The sequence below is a fragment of the Prosopis cineraria genome, unplaced genomic scaffold (assembly GCF_029017545.1).
Source record: "Prosopis cineraria cultivar Desert tree isolate PC_DT_omini unplaced genomic scaffold, ASM2901754v1 PC12, whole genome shotgun sequence".
NCBI lineage: Eukaryota > Viridiplantae > Streptophyta > Magnoliopsida > Fabales > Fabaceae > Prosopis > Prosopis cineraria.
This window is the reverse complement of record NW_026555343.1, coordinates 4,113,262-4,139,471: the sequence shown is the minus strand read 5'-3', so window position 1 is coordinate 4,139,471 and position 26,210 is coordinate 4,113,262. Positions and strand designations below refer to the sequence as shown.

Below are 26,210 nucleotides of genomic sequence, written 5' to 3'. Positions count from 1 at the left end.
TATGAATTAAATTTAAATTTAATTCAAATCCAAACTTATTTAAAATTATAATTTATTTGTAATTTTAAGTTTTTTTTTTTCATACTTTAATCATTTAAAATTTTAATTATTTTAAATATTTAATATTTTTTCTCTTCACATTTTTATTATTGATACTTTCAAAATTCTTATATTTCTTTTTATTTTTTATCAATTAAAAAATAAAAATAAATTTATTATTTTTAATTAGAATCATAATTTATCTATTTTTTCATTTAAAATTTCTTAAATTTTTTAAATAAAAAAATTTAAATTTATAAATTTTAAATATTAAATTTAAGTTTAAATTTAAATTTATAGATTCAAACATTATCCAAATGTAAGGGCAAAAATAAATTTTAATTTAAAAAAATTTTAATATAAATTTAATAATATGATTTATAAATAAGATTAAAAAAAAATTTCATTCCTTGCTTCCGACATTTGATGTTAATGCGTGTAATCAGTTAAATACTTGCATCGAGTCGAATTCACTAACTTGAGTGCTACGTTCTGTGGTTAGTGTCCTCCACTCTGCCAGTTTGGAGTGGCGACTGTAGCAGAAAACACGGCGAAGCATGAGCTGGTTCACTCGCAATCTTACATGGACTTCCAGAAGGACCCAAACCCCAAATCCTCAATCTCAATCAAACCCAAGGGGGAAGACGAGGACCAATTGTATGGGATTACTCAGGATTTGATAAATTACACAAAGTCCTTTGCGATTGATACATTTAAAAATTTTCCTCTCCAAGGTCAGCTTTTTCTTTCTGTCGCTATTCTCTATATGGTATTTAGTTCCTAAATTCGTGAAATTGGAGAGAAATTATGAGAATTGGCCATCTTTAGATTTCCAGTTGAGTAATGATGGATTATGGTTGATTAGGTATACAAGGTTGTCAGTTTTGATAATTTCCACTATTTATGATATATCATGAATGATTAAAATCTCTTTAATCTCCTTGTTGAATATTACTCGCTCGCTTTGCCGGATAGAAAGTAAGGAAAACGTCGGAGATTTATGGGTATCAATTTTCGGCGGCGCGCGCGCGCACACACACACACACACACTGGTTTGGAAAACAAATGAATTGATGCAGCATGCCGTTCTTTTTTTTTTTTTTTTTAATAACCAGCAGTAGTATACCATTCTTTAATCTTTATAAAGAATCCTGTTATGATATTTATCTTTTTCATGTACTGATTGTATGTTTCCAGACGAAGATGAAGCCACTAGTGCTGAAGATATTCGACTGAATTCAGCCAGAATTAGGAAGGATCTCTCTCAGTGGCAGGAGAGACATGCCACCCTCATACTGTCAAGAGTCAAGGTTCGTTTCCGGTTGTTCCTTGGGGTGTCGATTTTTTTTTTTTAAATATTCTCGGTTATGATGCTGAACTGTTAAATATTGAATAATTATGTGCGTATATAGAAATGGTGAGTGGAAAAAAAGGTGGATTTTACTTGCAAATCCTATGTATTGCAAAGTGATATCAAACAGCCTTTTAACTTGTAAATTTCATCCTTGGATGTCTCACTGTTGTGCTTGTTAGCCAAAATGGTTAAGGGTTAAGACTATCTTGAAGTTCTAGTATAAATAGTTTTGAACAGCACTGCTTATGCACTACTTGTCATTTGTTTAAGCTGGCTTTTATATCAATTACACCAGCCATTGATATAATACAAGTATCTTGCTAATGGATGAGCGGCTCACCTTATATTGATCAACTTTTCCCCCTTCTGGTGGATAAGGTCTGTAATTTATGCCAAAATCATTTGTTGATTAACTACGAAGAGCATGAAGCAAGACACATGAAAGAAAGAAGACACGTTAGAAGAAATATATTTGTCTGGTTTCCTTTTAGAGTATTCTTAAACTCACTTTTACATAAAGCCTAACATTAGCGTTACTTTTCAATGGATGCATGTGAATATAACAATGACGTGTAGGAAGGAGAATCAGGGATTTTATTTAAGAGTGTGTTGTAGACGAACATTATGCCTCAGGTTTTTAGATTCTGCTGCAAAAGGCAGCTTGCGCCATAGGCTTTTAGTCTTAACTGTTGACTTAGAGTGCAGAAATTATTTTGGACCCTGATATGATGCCTTCTACCTGTCTGGGAAGCTGAGCAGTAGATAAGGCAAGCTTGTGCCACCGTAATAATCTGGTTTATGGTTTTCTCTTGCTTGTGTTTCTTTGATGTTGTTAAGAAAGACAAAATTAAAAAACAAAAGGTGTTGTTTTTTCCTTCAAATCTGCTGATATATGCTTGGGGTTAAGCTCAATATATGCTTGCTTTGACATTCTTAATAAAAGCACTAACATGTGGATATTCTTTTCTCACCAATCATCGAATCATTGTTGCTGTTTAAAAATAAATAAAAAATTCCCATGTGCCATAATTATTTTGAAAATCTCGCAACAGAACATACAAATATCATCTAAATTTCCTTAATTCCCTTCCAGGAACTCTCTCAAATTAGATATAAACTCTGCCCTGGCCGTTTGAAGGAAAAACAATTCTGGAGCATATACTTTAAGCTTGTGAGGAGCCACATAATCGAGTAAGTTCTGCAAATTCTTGCTTTGTGGTGGATATTTATGTGATAGCATTTAGAGTTTGTTATAACTTGAGTTCTCTAGATGATCAATCGAGTAAAAAACCCAAGGCATCAACATCAATGATATTAGATCTCTTTTGCTGTCAATCAGATACGAGCTACGTGCAATACAACAGGAGAAATTAAGAAGGATGGCAATGGAGGAAGAGAAATCTTTAGATAATGGCGCAGTCGAAGTTGAAATGTCAGAAACAAAGCATGAAGCACTGATGGAGCCTCAACAGTCATAGAAGGAAACCTTGACTTTTTGCTTTCTAGCATGAACATAGTAGGTGAGTGACAAATTTTGTTATGAAATCAATGTTATGAAGAACTGATACTTCAAGTACAAAATATGATACAGCACTTCAAATTACACTTGGACACTAAATATTTTGACATGCCTCATTGTCCATATCATGTTTTGTTCTATATTGTTATCATTATCTATGCTTTTCTGGAGCATACCTTCTGCTCATATTATCCCTTTTCTTTCTCTCTTGACAATGATAATATTCTTATAATTATCGATCATCCGCTTTTATCTATTCTATTCTGTGTGTTAAACTAATCATTAGTATTTATTTTCTGTCAACTTGCAAATTTTTAACCTTGTTTAACACAATGCATAAATTTGCAGATTGGATGTAAAGAATTAAAGAATGTTTGAGATGGCAGATGAAGTGAACTCACTCTGTTTTATCTGTCAGTGACTGTGATTTTAAATTTAGTATGGTTTTCTGTATCCGTGCTTCTCTCATTCTTGCTCCCCAAAAAAAAAAAAAACCAGAACAATTATATTTTGGAATTTTTTTCAATTTGAAATTTCGTGTGTGATTTTTTTAAAAAGAGTGAAGGGTTTTGACTGATTTACCATAAAATTTATCTTTTTTTTTGCCAATAAAAAAAACTAACCTATTAATCTTGCGGCCGTTGATATAACAAAAGGGATCGTTGCTAATTCATTTGGGTTTATTTTAGGTTGTGTGAACTGTGAAGTAAGGATAGAACTTAATGTAAAAGGACGAAAATTCTTTAAAAGAAAAAACAGGAAGAAAAGTCATTGTTAAAAGTTTTGTTAAGAATCAATTAAAATTGACCTGAGTAGTATAGATTCTTGTCATTTACTCCTTGTTTAGTTGAAGTCCCTTCCCCTTGTTTGGATGGGACAAGGAGAGGGAGGCACTCTCCTTTTCTTGTTTGGATCTCCCATCCTGTCCCCTTCAAATTTGGGTGATTTGAAGGGATTCTCTCTCCCCATTCCCTTCTATTAAAATTATTTTTTCCTCTCTCTCCAACCAAACATAACTTTAAATAAATGGTTGAGAGTTTGATTTGAAACTTAATCCTTGTACATGTATAAATTTAGTTAGGAGATGTTTATTTATTGCTATTTTGAAAAGATTTTTCTCTATTAGCAGAACCTACTTTTTATGTTTATGAAAAAAGTTTTGGTATGAATACAATTTTAGTATTATTAAACTAAATTTTATTGGTAATTGCAAAGTAGGTATAGAATTGAACTTAATTGAAAGCAAAAGTTTTCGAGACCTTTCAAATGGCAAATTATCTACCTGTGTAGCAATACTAGGCATCACTTCTAATTTATAAAGCAGAGTTTGTGCGTTCAATCAATGTTCATATATTAGACATTAATGGCTACTTCACATGACATTAAACAAGTTTGAAGTGTGTTGTTAATGATGAATTATGATTAGGTTAAATGAAAGGAGTTTTCTTTAACATTTTTAGCCCAAATCTTATATATAAAAAAAAAAAAATTGATCTTTTAATCTTTCAACTTTTAACTCGTTTATAACTCAGTCATTCAATTATGACACTGTGAATCAATCCCTTAATTAGAACTTGTTGTGATTCAGTCCCTCAACTTTTGATTCACTTATAATTCGATTTTTATTTTTTAATTTTTTTTAAAAAATTTCTTATCAAATAAGAGGATAAAAAAATGCTCATATATTATTTTAAAATACCTTCTCTTACTCATTGATGTGAGATATAAGCTAATATAAAAAAAAATTAACAAAAGTTAAGGGACTAATTTGTAAGTAATTCAAAAGTTGAGGGACTGGAGTCATAAGTGAGTTATAGTTGAGGGACTAATCACAGCGAGTCATAGTTGAGAATTGAGTTACAAGTGATTTAAAAGTTGGAGAACTAAAAAATTAATTTTTTATAAAAAATTAATATTTTAAAAAGTAAAAATATTATTTTAGTTAGTAATACTTAAATTTGATTTGATAATATTTGTTGTTGAGGGAGAGAAGCTTCCAATATATGGTTGGGATTGTATGGTGTCATATAAGATATTGAATATTGATAATTGATAATAAAGATAAAAAGCCTGAATGTCTGTTTTTATTATTATTAAAAATTATCACGTACAATAATCTATGTAAAAACTTATATTTTATAAAAAGTTTATGAAAATATTTTTTAAAATACTTTATTTTTAAAAGTGAGTGAGAATAATTCAGTTTAAAAAAGTTGTAATATTCACAAAATGAGCTTAAAAGATATGATCACTGTTTGTTTATATTTTTAAAAATTATAATTTGATATTCAAATTATGTTTTGCAAATTTATTATATTTCAAGATAATGAGATTTTAAAAAATAATTTATAATTTAAGAAAATTAAATTAAATAATCATTTTAGAAAAATATCTTAAATTTCTGTTTGTAGAAGAAATTATTCATTTTTTATTTGAGGAAAAAATGTTAACCCTAAACCAAAAACTGATGCTCCTCTTCATTGTTCACTTGCCATGTCCATCCTCTCTTTTGTTTATGTACGTCACAGCTCTGTCCAACCCCTGAGTTAAAATCTTATCTTTACATGTTAATTTTTTTTCCTTTAATAAAATTCTTTCTTAATAATATATAAATTCATAAATATGAACCATCCCTGTCCTATTAAAATGAGAGAGGAGTTTAAATAGTGGTTGAGATTTACACATTTTATTATTTATACTAAATATATAATTTTTATAAAATGTCGCAACTGATGGTTTTGTAATTTTTTTTTGGGCAAACAAGTGGTTTTTTTTTTGTGAGTGACAAGTAATCTTTTAAATTTATAGACATTGGTATTATCATTCTTTTTATTTTTATCTTTAATTTAATTTAATTTAATTTTTCAGGTTAATATAAATTTTAATTTAATATAAAATTGATTTGATATAATTTAATAATGAGTCTGAGAAAATTAGAAAAAGTCAGAATGAAAAAAAAAAGTATTTTTAGTATATCCAAGAGTTTAATAAAAATGCTGGTAAAAATCTTATTTGATATAGAAAGGTAATTATAATTTTACATGTAAAGATTAAGTTTCAAATTAATTTTGGACCTATACCAAATTCTTCCGAAAATTAATTATAAACCCCGATAAAACCCTTCTCGCGCGTACCGGATCAGTTCTCTTCGTCGACGAACAAGCATCCCATACTCCGTTGGACAGTGGACACCGTCCACCGTTGTCAGCCCTGCGTGGTTGTTCTCGGGCAATCAGTGAAGTGAACCTTGGGCTTTTTCTACTCCAAAATCCGGTGAGACTGATTTGTTCAATCTGGTTTTGAATCTAGATTTGAATTTGTTCCCCGCGTCATCTGTTCCCTGCGTGGCTGTTCTTGCTTTGTTTTAAATTTTCCATTTTAATTTGGCTTTGAATCTAGTTGTGCATTCGTTGAATATTGACGCCTTTGAATTTGGGAGTATTTACATATTGAGTTTACTTTTTTGTACTAGTTTTTGCTTGAACGGCGTGTAATTGGCTATATACTTCTTCCCTCTTCATTCGGATTACTAGCAGCTTGTATGATTTGAATATTATTGTTCTGCAATGTTTGGATTTTTTGTGTATTGGCATTCTGTTTATTAATCTTTTTATATTATCGTCAATTTTGGAAATTCCCAAGGTATTTGTAATGTATGATCTTGTAAATGACTTTGCTCGAGTTCTGTCAAAGTATCTGGAACAAAAATTAAAAGGGTATTATATCAATTATGCATATTTCTGAGATTTCAGAGTAGCTCCGCCTATGGGTGGGGAGTTCTATCTTCGCAATAAAACTTAGCTCGGAAAATTTGTTAACTTTCTTGTTAATAATTTGGAAAGTTATAAAAGCCAGTTGCCTTCTTTCATCACTTGTTTTCTCAGAAAGACTCGATCTTTCTTTAGATGTTTTTTGAACGAGAATTGGGTTTACTGGGACTTCTTTTTTAATTTTTTAAGGCAACCTTAGGATTTCCTTTGTCATTGCAATGTTGGAGGAGGTCAGGACCAGAATTTATTTTTGTTTTATTAATCTATATGCTTGTCATTACATAACCATTTGACTAATCTCACAGTTGCTGTGATGGCATGGGCAGCCTGCTCATCTTTTGCCTATTTGTTAACTACTCATTTAGTGATTGACTCATCCCATCTTACTATTCATCATGTATATGCTTTGAAAAATGGAAAAACACTTTAGATTTTGCTCTACAACACAAGCCAGCAGAAAGTGAAATTGCACTGATTTGAATGAAAGGCACATTACTGATGTATGCCTTTATATACATAATTTTGGCCTAATTTTTTTGGGTCTTCCACGTGCTGGTAATTTGTGTTTGATTAGCTAAAGGCAATTGAAAATGGAAGCTAATGTTGATGATCAATGACATGATGCTAAATCGAAAGGGGAGAAGGACGACCCTGTTCTACTACCAAATAGAGAGTGAAAGACAACTGGAAAAGAGGCAGTCAACAATATGGTGAAGTAGAAGTGAGAGAGAGTGTTCAAATATCGGATGTGACTTATTCATGATGACTTGGAGTTCTTTGATGGTATTGACTATTTTTATGATGAAGAAAATAAAAAAGAAGGGAATGATTATATGGATTGTAATAGTATCCCTGGAGATGGGAAAACACCAATAGTTTGTATAAACTTCATATTCTATTTTGTTGGTGTTTGATAAAGACTACTTCTATGGTATTGGAATATCGTATAAGTTACAAAATTGTTGAATCCGGTGCTTAGGCTTAACTTTTAATGCTCATCTATCAATGGTTGTATGCATAGATGGATTTAATGAAGAAAACTTCATTTAGTTTGTAGAAGTGATGGCTTTAGCTTCATTGCCTAGAATATCAAATGCTTTCGATAGAAATCTCAGTTTGGACAATCTTACTTTTTACAATCTATACATTATAATAGAGCAAGAGTATTTGTATTTTATGCTCTTCCAATATCATAATACGTAAAGATATACTTATTTCCCACTCACATATACACAAATGTGCATATTCTTATTTTCGTCGTAGTAGCAAGTCTCATGTACGCAACTGTATTTTAGATGTATTTTTTCTGCATACTATGATATTTATAGCTTTAGTTCAAATTGTCCATTTGCATGCATGTACGTACTTTTAGTGATGCCTCTGTATGTGGCTGTTAGAGTAGCTGTTTAATTTGCTTTTAAATAGTAGGATGCTTGAAATGGTGATTGCTTATTCAATTATCTTACATAATCAATGACAGAACATCATTGAAAGAGGGACATGGCAACAAAACCAGTAGATAGTAATCAGCAAGCAACAAATTCCACGCCTGTCCAGAAAACTGATGAGGACCGAATCACTGCAAGCCCTTCTGCTGCTGGTATGATAGAAACTTTAGAAAATCAGTATCACAAAATTAAAGAGCACGCAGAAACTTATCCTTATGTGTGGGCTTCCTATATTGTTGTCTATGGTGGCTTTGGCCTCTGGACTGCCTATCGATGGAGGAAGCTTCGCAAAACTGAGGACAGAGTTCGAGGTCTTCAGGCAAGGCTTAAGCAGCTTGTTGAAGCTGAAGAATCTTCTGCTACTTCTACCATGGCCGAGAAGGCTCCATCCTCTTCTGAAAAGCCTGCAAAGTAGCCTGCAATATCACCCAAGAACAGTTTAGTTAACTGCCAACTACGTTACATTTCCATGATCTGTGGATGCCTCATGAAAGATTTTTTTCTTGTTCTTGGCTAACTCCAGTAACCAAGTCTGTTGAAGCAGCTATGACTACACTAGAAGATCTGAATTTACAATAATACCTCAAATTGTTATTTAGCCTTCTGGTGACAATTTTTTGGCACAATTATTTGTAGCATCTCACCATGTGCCGTCTTTGGTTCAGGAGAATTTTTGTGGAGAGGCGCGCGCTTGCTGTGATAGCATATTCCAAATGTGAACTTGTATGTTGCATGGTTTTTGCCATATGACCTAAATTTAGTTCATTGAGAAGCTCATCAGTTCAGATTCAGTTGGGTTTATCAGGGACTCACGGAGCCTTTTTGCACACTCGGGTTCAGATTTGTGTACAATCATGAGGCATTTTTTGGTAAACAGTCATCAAGCATGTTGATTAATTGCTGTTGCAATATCCCTGTGATTTGGCAAAGAATAGTGACACTTGTCTACGACGTTTGACCCCTGAATCTTCGCAAGAATATAAAACTCCAGTCCCTACCATTCGTGACGGAATGTGCAGAAATTTTATTGAAATGACTTGAAGGATATCATTTGTCATATTTGTCCCCCCCCCCCTTTTTATCCATATTCAGTTAAGTGCTTGTTTGATTTTTCACTGATCAAAAATCAATTTATTAAAAGTTTATTTAATAAAAATTAATTTCAGAAAAATTAATTGTTAGAATGAGATTTATGTCTAGATATATTTTTTTAAATTCAGTTTAATGAATTGAGAACTGTTTAGATTATGTATAATAAAAGTGTTTTAAATGTAATATTACCAAAAAGGATATTAATTTTTATTACACAAATATATTAGAAATGGTTGAAAAATATGTGATAAAAATTGTAAATAACAAAATTTGATGCTCTTTAATAAAAGTATAAAATTTAAAGTTTGATTTATTGGACAAATTATAAGTAGTTGAATATATTAACAGTTTAATACTAAAAATTAATATGATCAACTATTCAGTTTATAATATAAAATTCAATTTTCAATTGAGCCATAAAAACTATATTTAAATGTGCTTTGATGATGTAAGTTTCAAAAGTAAGAAAAATCTTACATTGGCTGAAATGACATTTAACAACACGTGGACTTGACTTTTAAATGGACTTGAGAGAAATTGAAATTTCATTTTAAGTTCTTTTTGAAATCCTAACTGAAAACCAAATAAGCCCTAAGATAATTTAAGAACAATAAAAATATCAATCGTTGAACTTTTCTGCAAGTGAGACAAGATTCCAAGGCCGATGCTAGATTTCCAGGTTGAAGACACTATTTGGATTAGCATTTATAAAACTTTGGCTGGAATTGATTTTACGCAAATGACATTGGTTGGAATTGAGTTTCATGTAATTATGACACGTGTTGGGATAGTTTTACTTAAGAAGTGATTTTGACAAACTGAAAGATGTTTGCACATCAAGATGATGTTAGATTGGTAGTAAAAGACTCTTGACTATGCAGTTACTGAAGGAAAAAAAAAAGTATTATGGAGTAATATTATTAATATTAATTAATATATGTTGATCTTGGTGAAAGGAATTACAGACACTTAAATACAAGATCTTGAGTCTAAGTTAGTACCAATGCACTATAAATTATAATTTGCAGTATAGTGTCAAATAAAAGAGCGTGTCAGATATTAAAAAAAATAAGAAATTGAATCATAATTAATTAATTAGAAAGACAGTCATTTTTGTGCATTTCAGACCGGCGATAGTGTGATGGTCCAGATTTGAAAGCCCAATGATAGATTTCCAGGTTGAAGCCACAAGAAGATTGCAAGTCTTCACACTGAATTCTCTACTTCACAAGGTTTATCCTTACCTCTAAGCCCTAATTATGAACAAACAAGTAAAGAAATTACATTAACTACAAAAGCCTACCATCTACAGAAAAACCCCTACACATTCCAAGTCCCAAAAGCCATCAGATCAGATCCTTCCCTTTTCCTTGATAAGGCTTCCTTCAATTATCTTGTCGGTTAGCATTTTCAAATTCCTCCGGCTATGCAATTACATGTAATCCTACATGTTGCTAAGTTGCATCTTCTAAGCTCAGCTTGAAATCCAGAGATGGGAAAATTACATCAAAGACCACGCAGATTTTGTAAATTCTAAGCCAAAAGGTTATGAAAGCTATAATTATTTTTAGATAAAACCAAAATATTATCAAAATTTAAGAAAGTTACCATTAAATATTATGTACATGATAATTTTGATTGACTTTTATCAGTAACTTTCCCAAAATTTAATAATAATTTTAGCTTTCAATAATAATTATAGTTTTTAAGATTATTTAATCTAAAACGTACAAAATCCCATTTCTTAGCGCAATTTTCCCATCAGACAAGCCCCAATAAGCTTGGCCTAGTGAAGCACTTGGACCCACTCAAACCGACCTGGGAGAGGCACATCATTCACAATGTCAAAGTTATACCTGCAAAATAGAACCCACATTACATATTTACACAAGGCACCATTTGAAAAGGGGGAAACAGTATAACTAGTACATTAAGTTTATTCCATAAGAAAAACACTTGTTTTTGTCAAAACACTTTTTTTATTTGTAAATAATGTAATTGAGGTTTTGAAGTTACATTTGAAAAGATAAAATGCATTTCTCTCAAAAATAAAAAAGGGAAAAGGTAGTGATAAAAAGACAGAATACTTCTCCATAAAGATTGTATGTTGCTGCTTCTCTGCAAAAGCAAAGAACTCCTCCATCTCGTAAGCCGTTGGAATATCCCTTTGCACGTGTTCACATATAATCTGTTTTGTGGTTGACGCGAGGTTGCTCATAGTAGCAGAGTCCCTTGTTAAACTACAAGGCGAGCTATCCCCTGTACTCCTGCTTAACCACCAAGAAAAATAGCCAAAAATCAATACCTTGTAGGCTTATACCCAAAAAGAGTTCAGTCAAAATAGTAAGATAAAAAAAAAATGAAGTGCTTCCAACAACTTTTAATGTTGGAAGTTGCTCGGCCTTTCGCTTTCAATCCATCTCTTCCTTATTGTTATGTGCTATTTCTTTTCTTTGTTAAATATGGGGATTTAATAAACTAGTCAAATATGACTTGCTTATAAATGAAACTACTGGCCATAGGAACCCAAAAGTTTCAGAGAAATATGTATGATGCTAGCTGACAGCATAACATGTCACTTGATGTTGATGAAAATTGAAAAGGGCACACCTTTCCCCTACAAAATCTGATCAAGTTGAAACTAAAGACAAGTAGCTATTCTAAAAAAGTAGCTGGCATTTAATGGGACAGGGTCTGACACAGTGGGCTCATAATATTAGGAAAAGAGATACAGAGCAAGAGACGGCCAAAATCTTTTTCATTCATTACAAACAACAAGGACAATCAAAGTGAAAAACATGATGGAATCATACCAGGAAGTCAGAAACAATTACCAAGATTTCTTTGAGTAAATTATTGTTTTCAGTATTTGGAAAATGAGTAAAAATAATATTTTTCATTTGGTTGTTCCTTGCAAACAAAAGTCTCCTAATTTAAACCTTCAAACGTAAGGTTATAGAGATAATTGTGATGCAGTTAAGGGGTCCATCTCACAGGTTCCATTCCTTTGGAAAAGATCAAACTTTTTATAAATGCGGGAAGATGCAACTAGCGGCAATAAATTACCCTACTGAGGACTGGGTCTTGTTGCAGAACCTCTCACAGGTCACAAACGCTAAAATTTGACCAACCCTTGTGACAACTGACAACTGTCCCTTTCCTTCGTGCTGAGGTTACAAAGATTTTAGAATCCAATAATCAAATGAAAGTGAAATAACATAAAACAAAATTTCACGGATTGAGACCACACATCACACACACAAAGGGTCACGGTAAGCATTCGTGCAAGAAAAATAACTACACAATATTAATATCTAAGAATTCCTTTTTCCCCTTTATTTATTTGGTTGTTTTCCCTTTAGTTTTTCAAGAAAACCCTAATTAATTAATGGCCAAAAAAACTACACAAATGAAAAAGGGTGGAAAGAGTTACATAATATATACAAAAAATAACAAAATAAATCCAGAAATACTTCACCTACACAAAGTCATGAAGGAGTATGCTTCAAAGATCGCACCCAACATTAATAAAAAAAAAAAATTGGAGAAAAAACCACCAGATAAACCACTAGAAGAACACTTGGGATAATGACATTTCAAAGGCGAATCGAAGAGGCATATACCTATCTCTGTCTTCAACCTCCGAGATATTTTCTCCGAACGAACTCTCAATACACATATCAACATTTTCTTCATCATCGCTTGCCTTTGCAAATTCCCCTAGAAAATGCCCCTCCTCATTAATCAACGACACTGATTTCACCGAACTTTCTCGCACCGTCGAATTCGCAATCATGCCACGACAATTACAGTTAGGACTTTCTCTGCAACAGCTCCCGTGAGACTTGGGTAGTGACGACGATGGCTTCTTGTTGCCGACGAAGACCTTCCGGAGGCGTCGGCTTCGGAGTTGGAGGTAGGAAAAGGAAGAATCATCAGCATCCAGAGGTGAGGAAGGCGAAGTCGTCGAAGACGAAGGCAACTTGCAATGGGTTTGTAACGCAAGGGTTTTGGCTCTGGTACGAACGCCTATTGAGGACTGAGTCGGAACCTTCATGACTGCAACATCACCTGCGATTTTCGATTTCTTCATCTACTTGCCCGGGGTGAATTTCTTAAGAGCGAAGAGTTTCATGCAAGAGAGTGAGAAGAACGATGCGAAACTGCAATGAAATGAACTTGGAGAGTGACTGAGTGCTGGCACAGAGAGAGAGAGAGTCTGAGAAAAGGTAGGGCATGGGAAGAAGGTAACTTAGGGTTGGGGGTCATAAGAGGGGACAGGACCATATAAATAGACAAATATTTTTTAATAAAACTGTAAATATAAAAAATTAATTTTTTTAGGTGAAAAAATATAAATACACAAATTTAATTACAAGTAGACACATCGGCATATTCTCTTACTTTTGTTTTTAGTTTTTGAGGAAAAGACATTTTTTTTTAAGTAAGTATTCCACACATAATTTAAAAGTATCAAGAATAAATAAGGGAAAGTACAAGATATGTTTGACAATTTATTTTAAAAACAGTTTTTTATTTTTTAAAATAAAAAAATAAATTTTTTTAATAATATATTTTTAAAAAGTATTTTAGAGAATAAAAAATAAAATATTATTTTAAAGAATAAAAAAATAAAAATAAATTTTAGGTATTCTAGGATTATTATTCTTAAGAATAAGAAAAAATAAAAAAATACTTATTTTTATTATTTTTTATCTTCATAACATGTTTTATAAAATATTAGTTTTTAAAACAATAAAATAAAAACAATTTCAAACAGCCTCATAATCTTTGATTCCTATAATTTTATTAAATTTTAATTTTAGTCTCTATAGTTTTTTTAGTGTTTTCAATCCTTATATAAGGATTGAAAACAAAAAATTATAGGAACCTGAAAAATAAAGATCACTTAATTTTTTTGAAACTATAAAGATTGAAAATACTAAAAAAATTTATAGAGACTAGAAATAAAATCTGATGAAATTATAAAAATTAATGATTGCTTTTTTCTAAATAAATAATAATTTTTTTCCTAACTACGTTGTTAGTGTTACCCTATAAGGTTTGACATTAGAATCTCCAATTACTTCCTTATGTGACTCTTTGAAATATTTTGTATTGCACAGAATTTAGAATCTAAGGTAAGTAATAACAATATCATGTGGGAAAAATCACATACAAGTTCAAGAAAGATATTTTTTTTATCTTTCGTCAAGAAAGAGATTTACTTACAAATAAATCTCTTGTAATTGACTAACTAAAATTAGTGTGAGTAAAATATGTTCTTGTTACTTAAATATATGATTGGAAGTTCAAACCCTAACATTTGTATATAGAAATTTAGTTGAAAGAAGTATTACTCAATAGTACCTTAAGGGAGATCGCTTTCTCCTTATGCTTATTTTAAAAAAAAAATCCCTTCTAATTGACTTATTTTTTTAAGGTTGCAAGGGATTTGAATTTGAGATAATTTAAAAAAAAAAATTGTGTGGAATAACTTCAATGCTTACTTACATTTTGATCTTCTTCTTCTTCCTTGGTTTTTCACGCTCCCTTCATTGAAGATTGTTCATTAACTTGGTTTTTCATTGTGTGGAATATTCAAAATACTGCCGAATATTAAATATAAACATATTTTTTAATAAAATTTTAAACATTGTTTATTATGTTATGTTCTTTTTCTGCTAAACTCAACCTCATTTTTAACTTTCTTCTTTTGATTAGTTGGTTATATTATCATTAGATCAAGATTGGCTTGCCACTAACCGAGTTAGGACTCAAGATAGCCAATAAAGCCATCATTTAAGTCAGCAAGCAGGTAATCTCTTATTAAATTAATATTAATGTATTATTTTTTTATTTTAAATAGTAGTATTTTAATAATTAAAAATATTATTCATATAGTCATCTTAGTTTTTTAAAATTTTTATCATTTTTTGCAACTAATTTAATTTAATGAAATTTTTCCATCATTTCTTTGTTATTTTCACCTCATAAATAAAGTGATATCTCTCTTTTTAACCTCGTATAGGATGATTTGCATGTCTCCAGCAAAAAGTTAGACTATGTATTTACCGTCCATTCGTTGTTTTTTCCCATGACTGAAATATGTTAATAATTATTTAAACATTTGGATACTTAGCTGTAACTGTCCCAAATTAAATTCAAGTTCTATTATAATTAACAAAATCAAATATTTTATAATTTTTATGAGTATAAACATGATGGTCCATGTCAACTCACCCACAGGCCATATGAATGAGAGCCGTTGCTCAGCCTCAGCGCCATGTCAATGTCATGAGAACATATTGGAATTTGGAAGCTGAAATTATAGTATGGGTATCTAAATGTTGAAGAAGCTAAGCTGGCCAACACAGATTTTTTGTTTTTTGGCTTTTTTTGGGGGCCTTCTTTTCAAGAGCTTTGCATAAACATCACTGGGCAATGGAAGAGATTTACCATTTTTGCTCTGCCACATCGGATTCCAAGATTCAGCCCCTTTTGTTTTTCTTCTGTCATTTTGCATCCAGGCTCTGCCCTGGTCTGCCTCAAGTTGCGTTCTGATTTGACACTGCACGTTAGGCTATCTCACGGCCTTCTTTTCAAAAAAAAAATAATAATAATCAGTGCCTAAAACTAACAAAACCTTAACAGAAATCCAAATTAATGTGGACTGAGTTAAGATAAGATCCTTTTAAATAGAGACTCTATCACTAATATTATTGTTTTTCTCGAACTCGAACTCAAAACTTTTAAGTAAGTTGGTATAACCTCTTTTATTGGTTGAATCTCAAGGCCTATCTTGATTATTCTTTAATGTAACTTTCCTCCTTGACCATAATGTATGGAGTACGATCTTGCAACGCAGAAAGACTTTCAGAAAATGAACTTTAATTTTATACTACTGCTGCCATTGCTGCTGTTACTTTTTCAAATTTTACAAAACAAACATATGCATATCAGAGTAGCTTTCATGGAACTTCAATTCAGTTTGGCAAATATCCAGTTCACAAAATTTAAATAAAACACACACTTTATGTGCATATTCTCTCACAAACAATACTATAAAAAACTTATAAATGTTATGAATATAAAAAGTTGGGGATGTCTATCTCCCTTTTACTACTACAAATTTATCAAGTAACGCTCATTATCTCACTATTCATAGGCTTTATTTCTCATTACTCTACATTTAACATGGATGATACATTCAATATGTAAGATTATACTCATAAAGATGACATCTTATCTATATTGAGATAAGTAGGGCTATACAAAAGCTTCCCAATCCTATCTAACTTGAATAAGCTTAGTCCAGTTAGATCTGAGGAGTAAAAAGACCAAAAAAACTAGACTCTATCTTTGAGTTAGATTGAACAGGAAACCAAGATGTCAGACCACTTGATTCGATCTAGTACTATAAATTAATTTTAATGTAATTATAATTATAATTATTTTTAATATAGGTTGAACTTTGAAGTCTCTAAAAGCAGCGTTTTGTCCTCATTTTTAGTTTTTTACTTTTCAATTTCAATGAACCAGCTCTAGCCTAAACTGTGAAAATCTTCACTCCCTCTCTCCATCTTCACTCCATATCTTCATCTTCACCAAGTGAACCAGCCTTAGCCTGAACTTTGAAATACTTTTTATTTTTGTTGGAGATTGTTCTGGATTTGTTATGATTTGCTTTTAATATTTTGTGATAAATTTTACATGATTATAAGTATTTTTATTATATTAATTGAGTTCATAATGTTGAATTGAATTCTTGCATTTCATAGAGGAAAAAAGGGGGGAAAAAACAAAGCAAGGTACTAAACTATTGAGACTAGTCTCTCAATTTTATGGATTAAATTCATTCTATTTAACTTCAAGTTAAGCCTATATCAGACTAGATTATAAATTACCGAACCTAGTTCTTTCCGTAAAAATGACCATAATTCTTGTTAAGTTGAAATTCTATTGTATTAGTCTTTTATGCAGCTCTTTGTATAAGAAAGTTATTCTCTTTCTCTTGTCTCCATTATCTCTTCTCCATACATTTTTTCTTTATTTTATAACAATAAAAATAAAAGCTAAAAAACTACTTAATTTTGATGATGTTTGTGAGAGGATGAGGAGTGTTACAGGGAAAGGTTGTAGAATTGCTTTGATCACTATTTGACGCTGCATAAATTTGGAAATCGTTAGATTCAGTAAAATATGAAACATAACCCGCTTTGCCTCAAAAATTGTAAAATCATTTTCCCAACACATGTTCAAACATGAAAAAATTAATCCTTTAGTCTTTTAATTTTGAATTCACTTGTAACTCAGTTCCTCAACTATAACTCGTTGTAATTCAGTTCTTCAGCTTTTGACTCGCTTATGCCTTAATCCTTTAACTTTTCACTCGTCTATGAATTAGTCTCTCAACTTTTGTTTGTTCTTTTTTTTTATATGTTCACTTAGATCACATATCAAAATACAAAAGGAGGATATTTTAGAGTAAATATGAGCATTTCTTTTATCCCTCTTCTTTGATAAGGATAATTAAGAAAATAAAAAATAAGGATCAAGTTATAAACAAATCAAAAGTTTAAGAGACTGAATCATAATGAGTTATAGTTGAAGGATTAAGTCGCAACAAGTCATAATTAAAAGATTGAATCATAACATGTCATAGTTGAAAGATTAAGTTAAAAATAAATTAAATATTAAAAGACTAAAAGATTAATTTTCTCTCCAAACATGATAGTAGATGGAAGGGGTGAATTAGAGAGTAAAGACATGTCAAAGTGTAATGAAAAAGGAAAATGTTTCAGCCGGAAATTCGAATGCCTACCTTGCACCTTGTCCGAGCTTACAAGAAGTTCAGACCAAGGAAACCGTTTTGTTAACTGCGTTAATTAAGATTCTGTAAAAGAAAATTCTCGATGCGTGACTAGACAATAACCCCCTACCACATAAATAAAAAAAAAAAAAAACTAATACTTGTAAAGATTGGCTTGCTTACCATTTGCATAATTCGAAGTCAAGAATCTATTTGCATGCAGTAACCTCCTGTTCATTTCTTTTCTTTTTTTAAAATAAAAAGGAAAAAGAGAAAAACAGATTCTATAAAACCCCATAAAACATAGATATGACTAAATGACTTCGGGGAATTCAAGTTCAATTTGATTATGTCATCGTCACATTGTTATGGCAATCACAAGGTAAACATCCGCCACCTTAGTTTCACTTGGAGGCAAGCTGCAGTTATAGAATCCAAAGATAGCAAAATAGAGCTGCCCATAGAACAATAGTATTAATTAAATAAACCAACCAAGATAGCATTTTCGTCTCATAATTATTCAACATTATTTGCCTCTTGAGCAAACCCAAAAGCAAAGCAGAAAATCTCCAAACATTCTCGCCATATACAACCATATTGGACACTAATGTTCACCATCAATCAAGGCCAAAGTAAACAAAGTTGTCTGCATACTTTGGATCCTGACGTTTCTAAAGAAACTCTATGTGTGTAAATTTTGAAGAGAGAAACACATAACAGACTTGGGATTCCCACTTCAGAAATAAGAACCCCTAATCAAGCCTCCTTCGTTTCGTGTCCCTCTGAAATTCAATGTGTAAATCTTCTTGAAACTCTAGAGGATCCCTATTAATGCTTGATGGATTGGTCACCAAATCTACCACAAACTGCAGGGCAGGTTCAGCCGGAATCTCGAGTGCCAACAAGCCTGTGAAAGGAAGCAAGCTATCACACAGGTGACAGTTCATGCAGATATGACTCCTTTTTTTTTTTTTGGCAGAATGCCATGAAGCAAAATAATAACAATTAAAAACCTTCAAAATATTTAAAACAAAAATCTCTAGAACCATTTGAATAGCCACCTTAAGTCATCACTGATATTTCCTAAAATTAAAACCTGATCTTTTCAATCTTACAAGAATGTTTAAAATTGTCACTGCCATTAAAAGTGAATGTAAACACTCTTGTAACATGCATAAGATCAAGTTGTAACTAATGATAACTTATTTTTATGGTTCTTGAGAGTAATTCTGATTTTTATGGTCCTTATCTGTGATCAATTTTACTCATGGTTCCTATATCGTCATTTTCCAAATAAACTATTGACTGATTCCCAACCAAAATTGCAGCAGATGAACTTGGGACTTCTGTGAACTCAACTCTTCAATTGGTGCCTTCAGAGTCATTCTGGGTATGTTCTCCATCACTATCAACATCCAAATTGGGATCTTCAGGTCTAAACTCTATGCTTTCCAGAGGCAAATAGTCAATAGAGCCATCTCCTGACTGACCAGCAACCAGCGTCACTATGTTACGGATAAGATTACTTTGTTTCAGCTCAAACTCATGGTCCGGAGTGTGCTGCTGATTGAACCGACCAGGAATCTTGCTGCGAATTTTGTAACAATCACCACAAAGATCAAAACCAACCTTCTCCTTACAGTCTTTGCATCTGTATCTATCCCCAACAATTGGAAACATCTGAACATACAAGCCATGCGTTACCACACTAGAAAACTAGAAGTATCAAAGAAACCGTCTGCAACTTTGACAAGGAAAATAAATAAATAAAGGGAATCAGGGAGGGGGTTATTTTGATTTCTGATGTCTTAATTTTGTTTCTCCTGCATGGTTTCTTGCCATGGCCTTTGTATTACAAAAAAAAAAATAAAAAAATCAAATCTCATCTTTCAACTTGGAATCTCTGAGTAATTAGGTTAGCTAGGCAGCCAAAGATAGAATAAGTATAAATTATAGCTAAATATTTTGCAAAAGAACAGAGCAGTCCAAGGAAAGATAATATCATAGCCTCAGTTATATGAAAATCTAGCTTTAACTTTTCCAAAACCACAAATTAAAACCCTATAAGTCATATTTTAATAACCAAGATAAAAGCCGCCTGTGGGCAGCCCAATGATCAAGGTCCAATTTGTAATGTACCCCAAAAAGAAAAAAGATTATATTGAAATCTATTATGAGATAAATGTCACCAAAATTTAATAGCACGCCACTGAATGATTATTAAAAGGGACTAAATTAAAAATTTTAAAACTATGAGGAATTATTACAAATTTTTAAACTATAGCTAGAATTAAGAGAACTTACAGGGCAGAGGTATTATTCAACCCATACTTTTTTATAGAAGAATCCACAAAGAGAACGAATCAACATGCACAATGAGAGGATAGCAAATCCTCCTACCGCAACAAAAAAGCAAATAAATTGGGAAAATAGAATATCAAATCAAAAGAGCTCTCTAACGCCCTACAAATCTGTAATGCAAATCCCGAATGGATGCCAAGAGTACAGCTTTAATTCAAAAAAGAGGGGAGAAAACGAACTGCTCAATGAAAAGTCTAGCCTCTGACTTCATTCGTACACAATCAATTCTAGCAGTAGTCCTCATCAGTCATAACAGCAGGAACTAAACAAATTACAACTACATGGTTGCAGCTGGAACAGGGTATAGTATAAAAGACCACCAACATGCTGGGTCAATAAAATAGGGTTTCTGCTAGTAATAATGTTTAACACTCATTTCCATGCACAAAGCCCCAAATATAAATAAACATTAAGGAAAACGAATACAAAAAAGAATTCAAGGAAGCAAAGATCAGAGATTTTACCCCACAAAAATCACAACCAACTGCAACATGTACTTTTGGTTGAGGATCAGACCACCATGCCGCTTTTCCTCCTTTTCCCTTATTCAATGAACCTGAAAGCAGAAGCTAAAGTAAGATGGAATAATAGTATTAATTAAAACACTAATGCAAATCAAACTTCAAATGTGGAAGAAAGGAAAAAATATGGGAGAATATCAATGAAGGACTTGGGAAATAATTTAATATCAGAAAAGATTTCTAACAAGTAAACAATAACAATTAACAAGTGAGGTTCAACTTTTAACAAGTACCTAATCTGTCCAAGTCCTTGTCTGCTATTAAATGATTTATGCAGTCCTTCATTGATATTCTCCCAAAAAATATTAGAGGGTAAATTATTAAAGATGGGAAAAGGAAGAGAAATTCTCCAAACACTAAAATAAAAGGCAGTCAACACAGACACACACACACACACACACACACACACACAGAGCATAGCACCAGAGAAAGCCATAAATACAACATTATTTAAGTGACAGAGACTAGGACACCCCCAAAGATGTAAATCATGTCATACGAACCACATATACCAAATAGCCACAAAAGCACACATTGCCACAAAATTTTGGCCTCTTTATTCAAACGAAGACCTTTGAAACTTATCATGAGAAAAAACTCCAAGGCGAAGGACATCGGTAAGGAGAGTGGAACGGATAATCTTAAACCTTATTAAAAAAGGTAGAGAAAAACCAAAGAGAGCACTTATGGAAGTTATTAAATGAAATCTTAGATAAAAATATTTCTAAAAGATTGGTTGATGATAAAGCACAATGGTATTATGCAATCTATGTAGCTAATCCCACCTAATGGAATAAGACTTGCTGTTATTGTTGAAGGGCACCAAATGTTCACCAAGAAATCCAAACAAATTAATCCAAGGAAAGCAGAGGAACCCCAGTAAAATAGGGTACTTCTATCCAACTTAAGCTCACAAATAATGAAAATTAGGAGGATAAGCCACCTGGGGCAACTCTACAACCAGCTATGTGTACTTGTTTTATTAACTACCAATGTCCAGGTAAAAGAACTAACCAGAGAAGAATGTATAGATTTCTGTATAGACTTGTCTAGCATGAACCCCTACGCCCTGCCCATTTGAAAAATGATAGCAATAGAGGACTAAGAGGATTGAACAAGAATAGAAAAATCCAAATTGGAGTGAAAATAATAATAATAATCGAATCAACACAACATTCCATGAATCAAGTTCTTGAAAAAAAAAAAATTACAGGAGACTGGAACTCTGACCAGGATAAAAATTTTGAGTGGGTGGGTATATTCTTGAAGGACAGGGCTTTAAAGGCATAAAAAAATAAAAAAAAGAATATTCCACACGCAAAAAAACTGACAAAACTGAATGTGAGAATCATCATCAATACTGAAATAATTAATGATTTAAAAGAACCATATCCCTCAAGGATAAACATGGAAGGATTAGCATGAGTAGCAATTCTAAGCAGGCTAAAACACATTAGGACATTAGGTATCAACCAGAAGTTTGAGACAATAAAATTTAAAAGAGGAAAATTAATGATATGAAATAAAAGGGGTGGGGGAGTAGAAAGGAGGTTGGAGGTTGAAATACTCTCTGGTTATGGCCTGCATCAGAACTTATACAAGATAAGAGGAGAAAACAACTGGAAGAGTCCATGCATCTTCCTAAATCATAGCAGTAAATGATTTCCAAATCATAACACTCAATTCCGCTTATCAAAACAACTTTTGCTTTCTATTCTTTATATATTTGGCAAGTAGCAATCAGCAATAACAGATGTCAACTTAGTTTATGAAATAAGGAAGCTAAGGATAATTTGGGCAGACCTCAGATGATATCTGCATAATTTACCCTATATTTTATGCATGTGCTACTTCTTATGATTTATTCCGAAGGATCAATTATCCTAGAGATTTTTAGAGGAAAGTCGATTTCCTTATGATCTCACTCAACATTGTATGACCAAAATATACTAAAGCCAGTAGGCAAAGATACATACAAGAAGGGATCTCAGGTTTGCCATAGATATGCCTAAGTTGAACAGCATCTCTTTGCTTTGCATATTCCTCCGGAAATTGTTCCTTTATAAAGTGATCAAGCTCCAAACAAACGTTTGGAAATCCCCTTGGATGTGAAAGTTGACAAATTTGGCATCTAAGCATCTCATCAGCTGAGTTCTCGATACAAGACTCACAGTATACTGTAGAAATGAAGGGAAAGAAGAGAGGTTATATACCAACTACCCAGATTTTCCATTAATGATCTCAATAGTTTAGAAAAGAGAGGTAAATATTGTGCATAAATACCATGACCACAGTTAAGAACAACTGGACAAAAAAGCAGTTGCTTGCATGCTGAACACATGACATCTTCAACCAATATCTTCTGCTGCCTATCATTCCGAGGCAGAAGTTTTACTTGAGCAGGAGTCCCAAAAGCTTCAGGTGTTCCACCAAAAATATCTTTAGAGATGGTGCCCTTATGTTGCTCTTGAGTTTCAGACCCTGATTGCTCCATCCTTGCAGAAAGTCCTGCATTCTGTGGGTTGGAACCCAGATTTCCAGCATAGCAGGAAGATGAAGTACCTGGATGGTCAAACTTAACTTCTGATACAAGATTATCATCATCAAATTGAGGAGAGTAGCAGCCCCGTTTCTTTTCTTCCTCTGGAAAAGGGAGATGAACCATTGCTTCAAACTTTGCCAGGAGAAGACAAAAGGAGAACTTGTCTTTCATAATATATGCAAACGTGCTTGAAAGAAAGTGACAACAAAAAGGGGAAACCAAAGTTTACAAACAATATACAAGGATGAACCGAGAATCAGAAGACCACCAAAAACAAAAAACCTCACATGCTAAATCAATAAGGAATACATATAACACAAAATAAATTTTACATGTTAAACAAAAAGGGTATTTATATAACATGAGAACAAAAAGTCTCCAATAAACAGAGCAGAAGAAACTTGTGATCGACATTCTGCTTCAGAAGTCAGACCTCCAGAAAGTTCTCTTCTTTGGAATTTACAGTCATCACATTCACTTCAAACACATGATGAACTTATGTTCTCTCTTTTTGCTGCATACCAAGAAATGTTAAAGAAGAGAATTTTTTATTCGACAAGAACTATTTAGACTCAAAAGTTTAAGATGTCAAGTGAAGGTCTATTAATAGTTTTTACTATAGTTTTTAACATGCCTCCTTAAAGCCTTCTGACCTCAAATTATGGCCAAGTCAAAATTCAAAGGTTCACTATTCCTGGTGCAGAAACATAATTTCAATTAAGAAAATCAGACCAGCCTACTCAAGACATTTTGAACATGTGACCTAAGGGACAATAGGCACCAACATCAATGACTTGGCTCTTTATGCAAGTAGCTATTCTAAATCTAGCAACCAAAATCGGTTCTCCCATAAATTTCCCTCTGGAAGACTTTGAATTAATTGGTGGTGTAAAGTTAAGCATGAAGTAAGCATTTTTCACAAGGCATTGACAGCAATAGTATATTCTAAGTTGCCATTTCTCAGAGAAGATAAATTTAAAGAAGCAACAACTAAAAATTGTCAACTGCACACACACGCTCTTGCACATGGCCCTAGAAAAAACCATACCAAGAGTTTGAATTTCCCTTCTCTTGTAAGCAGCAGGATACATCTTCAGAAGCAGAAAGTGAAGCATCTGACAGATTGTTGGAAAGTGATAATATGGATGCCTACAAATTGGACAATGGGACTCGCGCAGAGGGTTCATCGACCGATGGACACACCAGAAACAGGATATGTGACCACAAGCTGAAAATGAAAAAATAAAAGTTGGATTGTAATCGGAATGAAAAAGTACAAATTCTTCCTCCATGAAAATAATGTTGCCTTACACAGTACAATAGGCTTGTATAACAGATCCCTGCATGATCAAGGTAGACTAAGATTTAGTACATAAAGACTTAAAATTGGAGTAAAGAAGCCAAAAACCAACTAAAATTGAATTCAGCCAAAAATAAACGACGCCCTTTGTGTTCTATTTTCTTGTTGTCTCTTTGTTTTGGGGAGGTTGGGGGTGTTGTTTGCAAATTTAAAATGACTGATTAATCCTAAGAGAACCTCAATTAGTCCAAACTGGACCAATGTTCGTCGACAAAGGTATGCATGCTCCGATGAAAAGAGGGTCATATAGGGACTTGGGACCGAAACTTAATTTCCAAATACGGCATTAAAATTAAAAGATTCTAACTTTCACTGGATCAGAATCGTTCCTAGTTCTTTTTTCCCCTTCTAGTCATAGCATTTTAATGAAGTGGATTTCACCAACGCATTCATCAACCACTACTTGAAATACTCCACTTGATTCTCGAAAAATAAAATTCCACAGCTTTTTTCAATCATAAAAGAAGAAATCGACATACGATATATCAACCTTAGCAGGTGGCTAGGAGATAATTCACTTTATCTGGCTGGGAAAAAATTAGAATGATGAAAATAAACTTACAGACAAACGCAGCAAACAAAAGATTCAGAGAATTCTTCTTGTTCATTGTCGGTAAGATTTGTATCTTCGCATGCGTTCTCCGTTCCCTGCAGGGCCATTTTTCCCGAGCCGGAAACAGAGAGAAGGGTAATACCAGATGATTAGGGGAAACAAGCTGAGGTTCTGAAAATCTAATTGAGAAGCCAAGCCTGTCGATCTTTCATAAGTAGTATGGTTGGCCAAAAAAATCTTTGACAGTATGATCGATCCTTCGAGACGAACTCAGAATGATTAACTATTAACCAGTTTTAGAATAAAAAAACTCACAATGCTATCCAAGCCAATTGTTGAGGCTGATGTATGCTACATATCTCCATTGAACGAGACCAGAATAACAGAAGTTGGATGCGCAACCCACAGGATTTTTGCGTTTTGTTCGAAAGAATGACAAGAACACCCTCGAATTAGGAATTTCAATACTAAGATACAATTCAGGAGAAAGAGTGTTGAATTTAAAAATTTTAATGTTAAAGAAGTCTTAATTTAACATTAACTTTTATCTGGGGTCCTTATTTATCATTCTCCTTTTATGGTTACAGGCTCGATCCAAAAAAATCAACTGTAATCTACCGGATAACCATAAAAGCCTTACGACTTTAGACAGATTAGAATTTAGTTTTGCCATGGCCTTTTATTTAAAAAACAAAAACAAAAGATCAACTGTACAGTTAAGATAATAAGGCTTAATTGAATGTAGTATGATCGTTCAAATTTGATTTAAACAGCTTAAATTTACAACTTTTTATTTTAATGGTTTTAAAAAATATTTTAATGGATATAGAATATAAAAT

General features: G+C 32.5%; 4 protein-coding genes across 8 annotated transcripts; 2 read left to right on the top strand and 2 right to left on the bottom strand.

Moving 5' to 3' along the window:
* Positions 1–511: 511 nt before the first annotated feature.
* Positions 512–3,438, top strand: LOC129289410 (uncharacterized). Its single transcript, XM_054926172.1, is given in 6 exon segments — positions 512–681; positions 684–773; positions 1,237–1,349; positions 2,487–2,584; positions 2,733–2,913; positions 3,261–3,438. Coding segments are annotated over 5 exon segments (525 nt in total). The 5' UTR covers positions 512–596; the 3' UTR covers positions 2,872–2,913; positions 3,261–3,438.
* A 2,594-nt stretch (positions 3,439–6,032) lies between these two features.
* Positions 6,033–9,175, top strand: LOC129288823 (uncharacterized). 3 transcript variants are annotated; one of them, XM_054925587.1, is made up of 3 exons: positions 6,033–6,185; positions 8,163–8,567; positions 8,796–9,175. In XM_054925587.1, exon 2 carries the CDS (start codon positions 8,183–8,185, stop codon positions 8,543–8,545), a length of 363 nt encoding a protein of 120 aa, XP_054781562.1. In that variant the 5' UTR covers positions 6,033–6,185; positions 8,163–8,182; the 3' UTR covers positions 8,546–8,567; positions 8,796–9,175. The 3 variants fall into 3 exon arrangements, with proteins under 3 accessions (XP_054781562.1, XP_054781560.1, XP_054781563.1); XM_054925588.1 differs by adding an exon at positions 7,257–7,465 and having other exon boundaries at positions 6,035–6,185; positions 8,163–9,175; XM_054925585.1 differs by having other exon boundaries at positions 8,163–9,175.
* A 1,120-nt stretch (positions 9,176–10,295) lies between these two features.
* Positions 10,296–13,463, bottom strand: LOC129288713 (cyclin-dependent kinase inhibitor 3). Of its 2 annotated transcripts, none has more exons than XM_054925439.1 (3): positions 12,846–13,463; positions 11,310–11,492; positions 10,296–11,078 (listed from the first exon to the last, which is right to left on the bottom strand). In XM_054925439.1, the coding sequence occupies exons 1-3, from the start codon at positions 13,313–13,315 to the stop codon at positions 11,009–11,011; spliced, it is 723 nt and encodes a 240-aa protein (XP_054781414.1). In that variant the 5' UTR covers positions 13,316–13,463; the 3' UTR covers positions 10,296–11,008. The 2 variants fall into 2 exon arrangements, with proteins under 2 accessions (XP_054781414.1, XP_054781415.1); XM_054925440.1 differs by having other exon boundaries at positions 11,310–11,489.
* A 5,012-nt stretch (positions 13,464–18,475) lies between these two features.
* Positions 18,476–25,800, bottom strand: LOC129287455 (E3 ubiquitin-protein ligase PRT1). 2 transcript variants are annotated; one of them, XM_054923617.1, is made up of 9 exons: positions 25,687–25,800; positions 25,381–25,466; positions 24,770–24,798; positions 24,507–24,686; positions 23,200–23,559; positions 22,893–23,093; positions 20,860–20,951; positions 19,394–19,714; positions 18,476–18,941 (listed from the first exon to the last, which is right to left on the bottom strand). In XM_054923617.1, the coding sequence occupies exons 4-8, from the start codon at positions 24,643–24,645 to the stop codon at positions 19,397–19,399; spliced, it is 1,110 nt and encodes a 369-aa protein (XP_054779592.1). In that variant the 5' UTR covers positions 24,646–24,686; positions 24,770–24,798; positions 25,381–25,466; positions 25,687–25,800; the 3' UTR covers positions 18,476–18,941; positions 19,394–19,396. The 2 variants fall into 2 exon arrangements, with proteins under 2 accessions (XP_054779592.1, XP_054779591.1); XM_054923616.1 differs by lacking the exon at positions 25,687–25,800 and having other exon boundaries at positions 25,381–25,680.
* Between the last annotated feature and the right edge of the window lie 410 nt (positions 25,801–26,210).

Bases quoted from the DNA above. Each gene is read 5' to 3' on its own strand.
- LOC129288823 (XM_054925587.1), top strand. From the start codon at position 8,183: ATGGCAACAAAACCAGTAGATAGTAATCAGCAAGCAACAAATTCCACG.
- LOC129288713 (XM_054925439.1), bottom strand. From the start codon at position 13,315: ATGAAGAAATCGAAAATCGCAGGTGATGTTGCAGTCATGAAGGTTCCG. The intron at 11,493-12,845 runs GTATATGCCTCT...TTGGTGGTTAAG, and splicing joins GAGGTTGAAGACAGAGATAG to CAGGAGTACAGGGGATAGCT. The intron at 11,079-11,309 runs GTATTCTGTCTT...TCTATTTTGCAG, and splicing joins CATACAATCTTTATGGAGAA to GTATAACTTTGACATTGTGA.
- LOC129287455 (XM_054923616.1), bottom strand. From the start codon at position 25,478: ATGGCCCTGCAGGGAACGGAGAACGCATGCGAAGATACAAATCTTACC. The intron at 24,687-24,769 runs GTAAGGCAACAT...TTTCATTTTCAG, and splicing joins ATACAAGCCTATTGTACTGT to CTTGTGGTCACATATCCTGT. The intron at 20,952-22,892 runs GTATGTATCTTT...TTCTGCTTTCAG, and splicing joins CAAACCTGAGATCCCTTCTT to GTTCATTGAATAAGGGAAAA.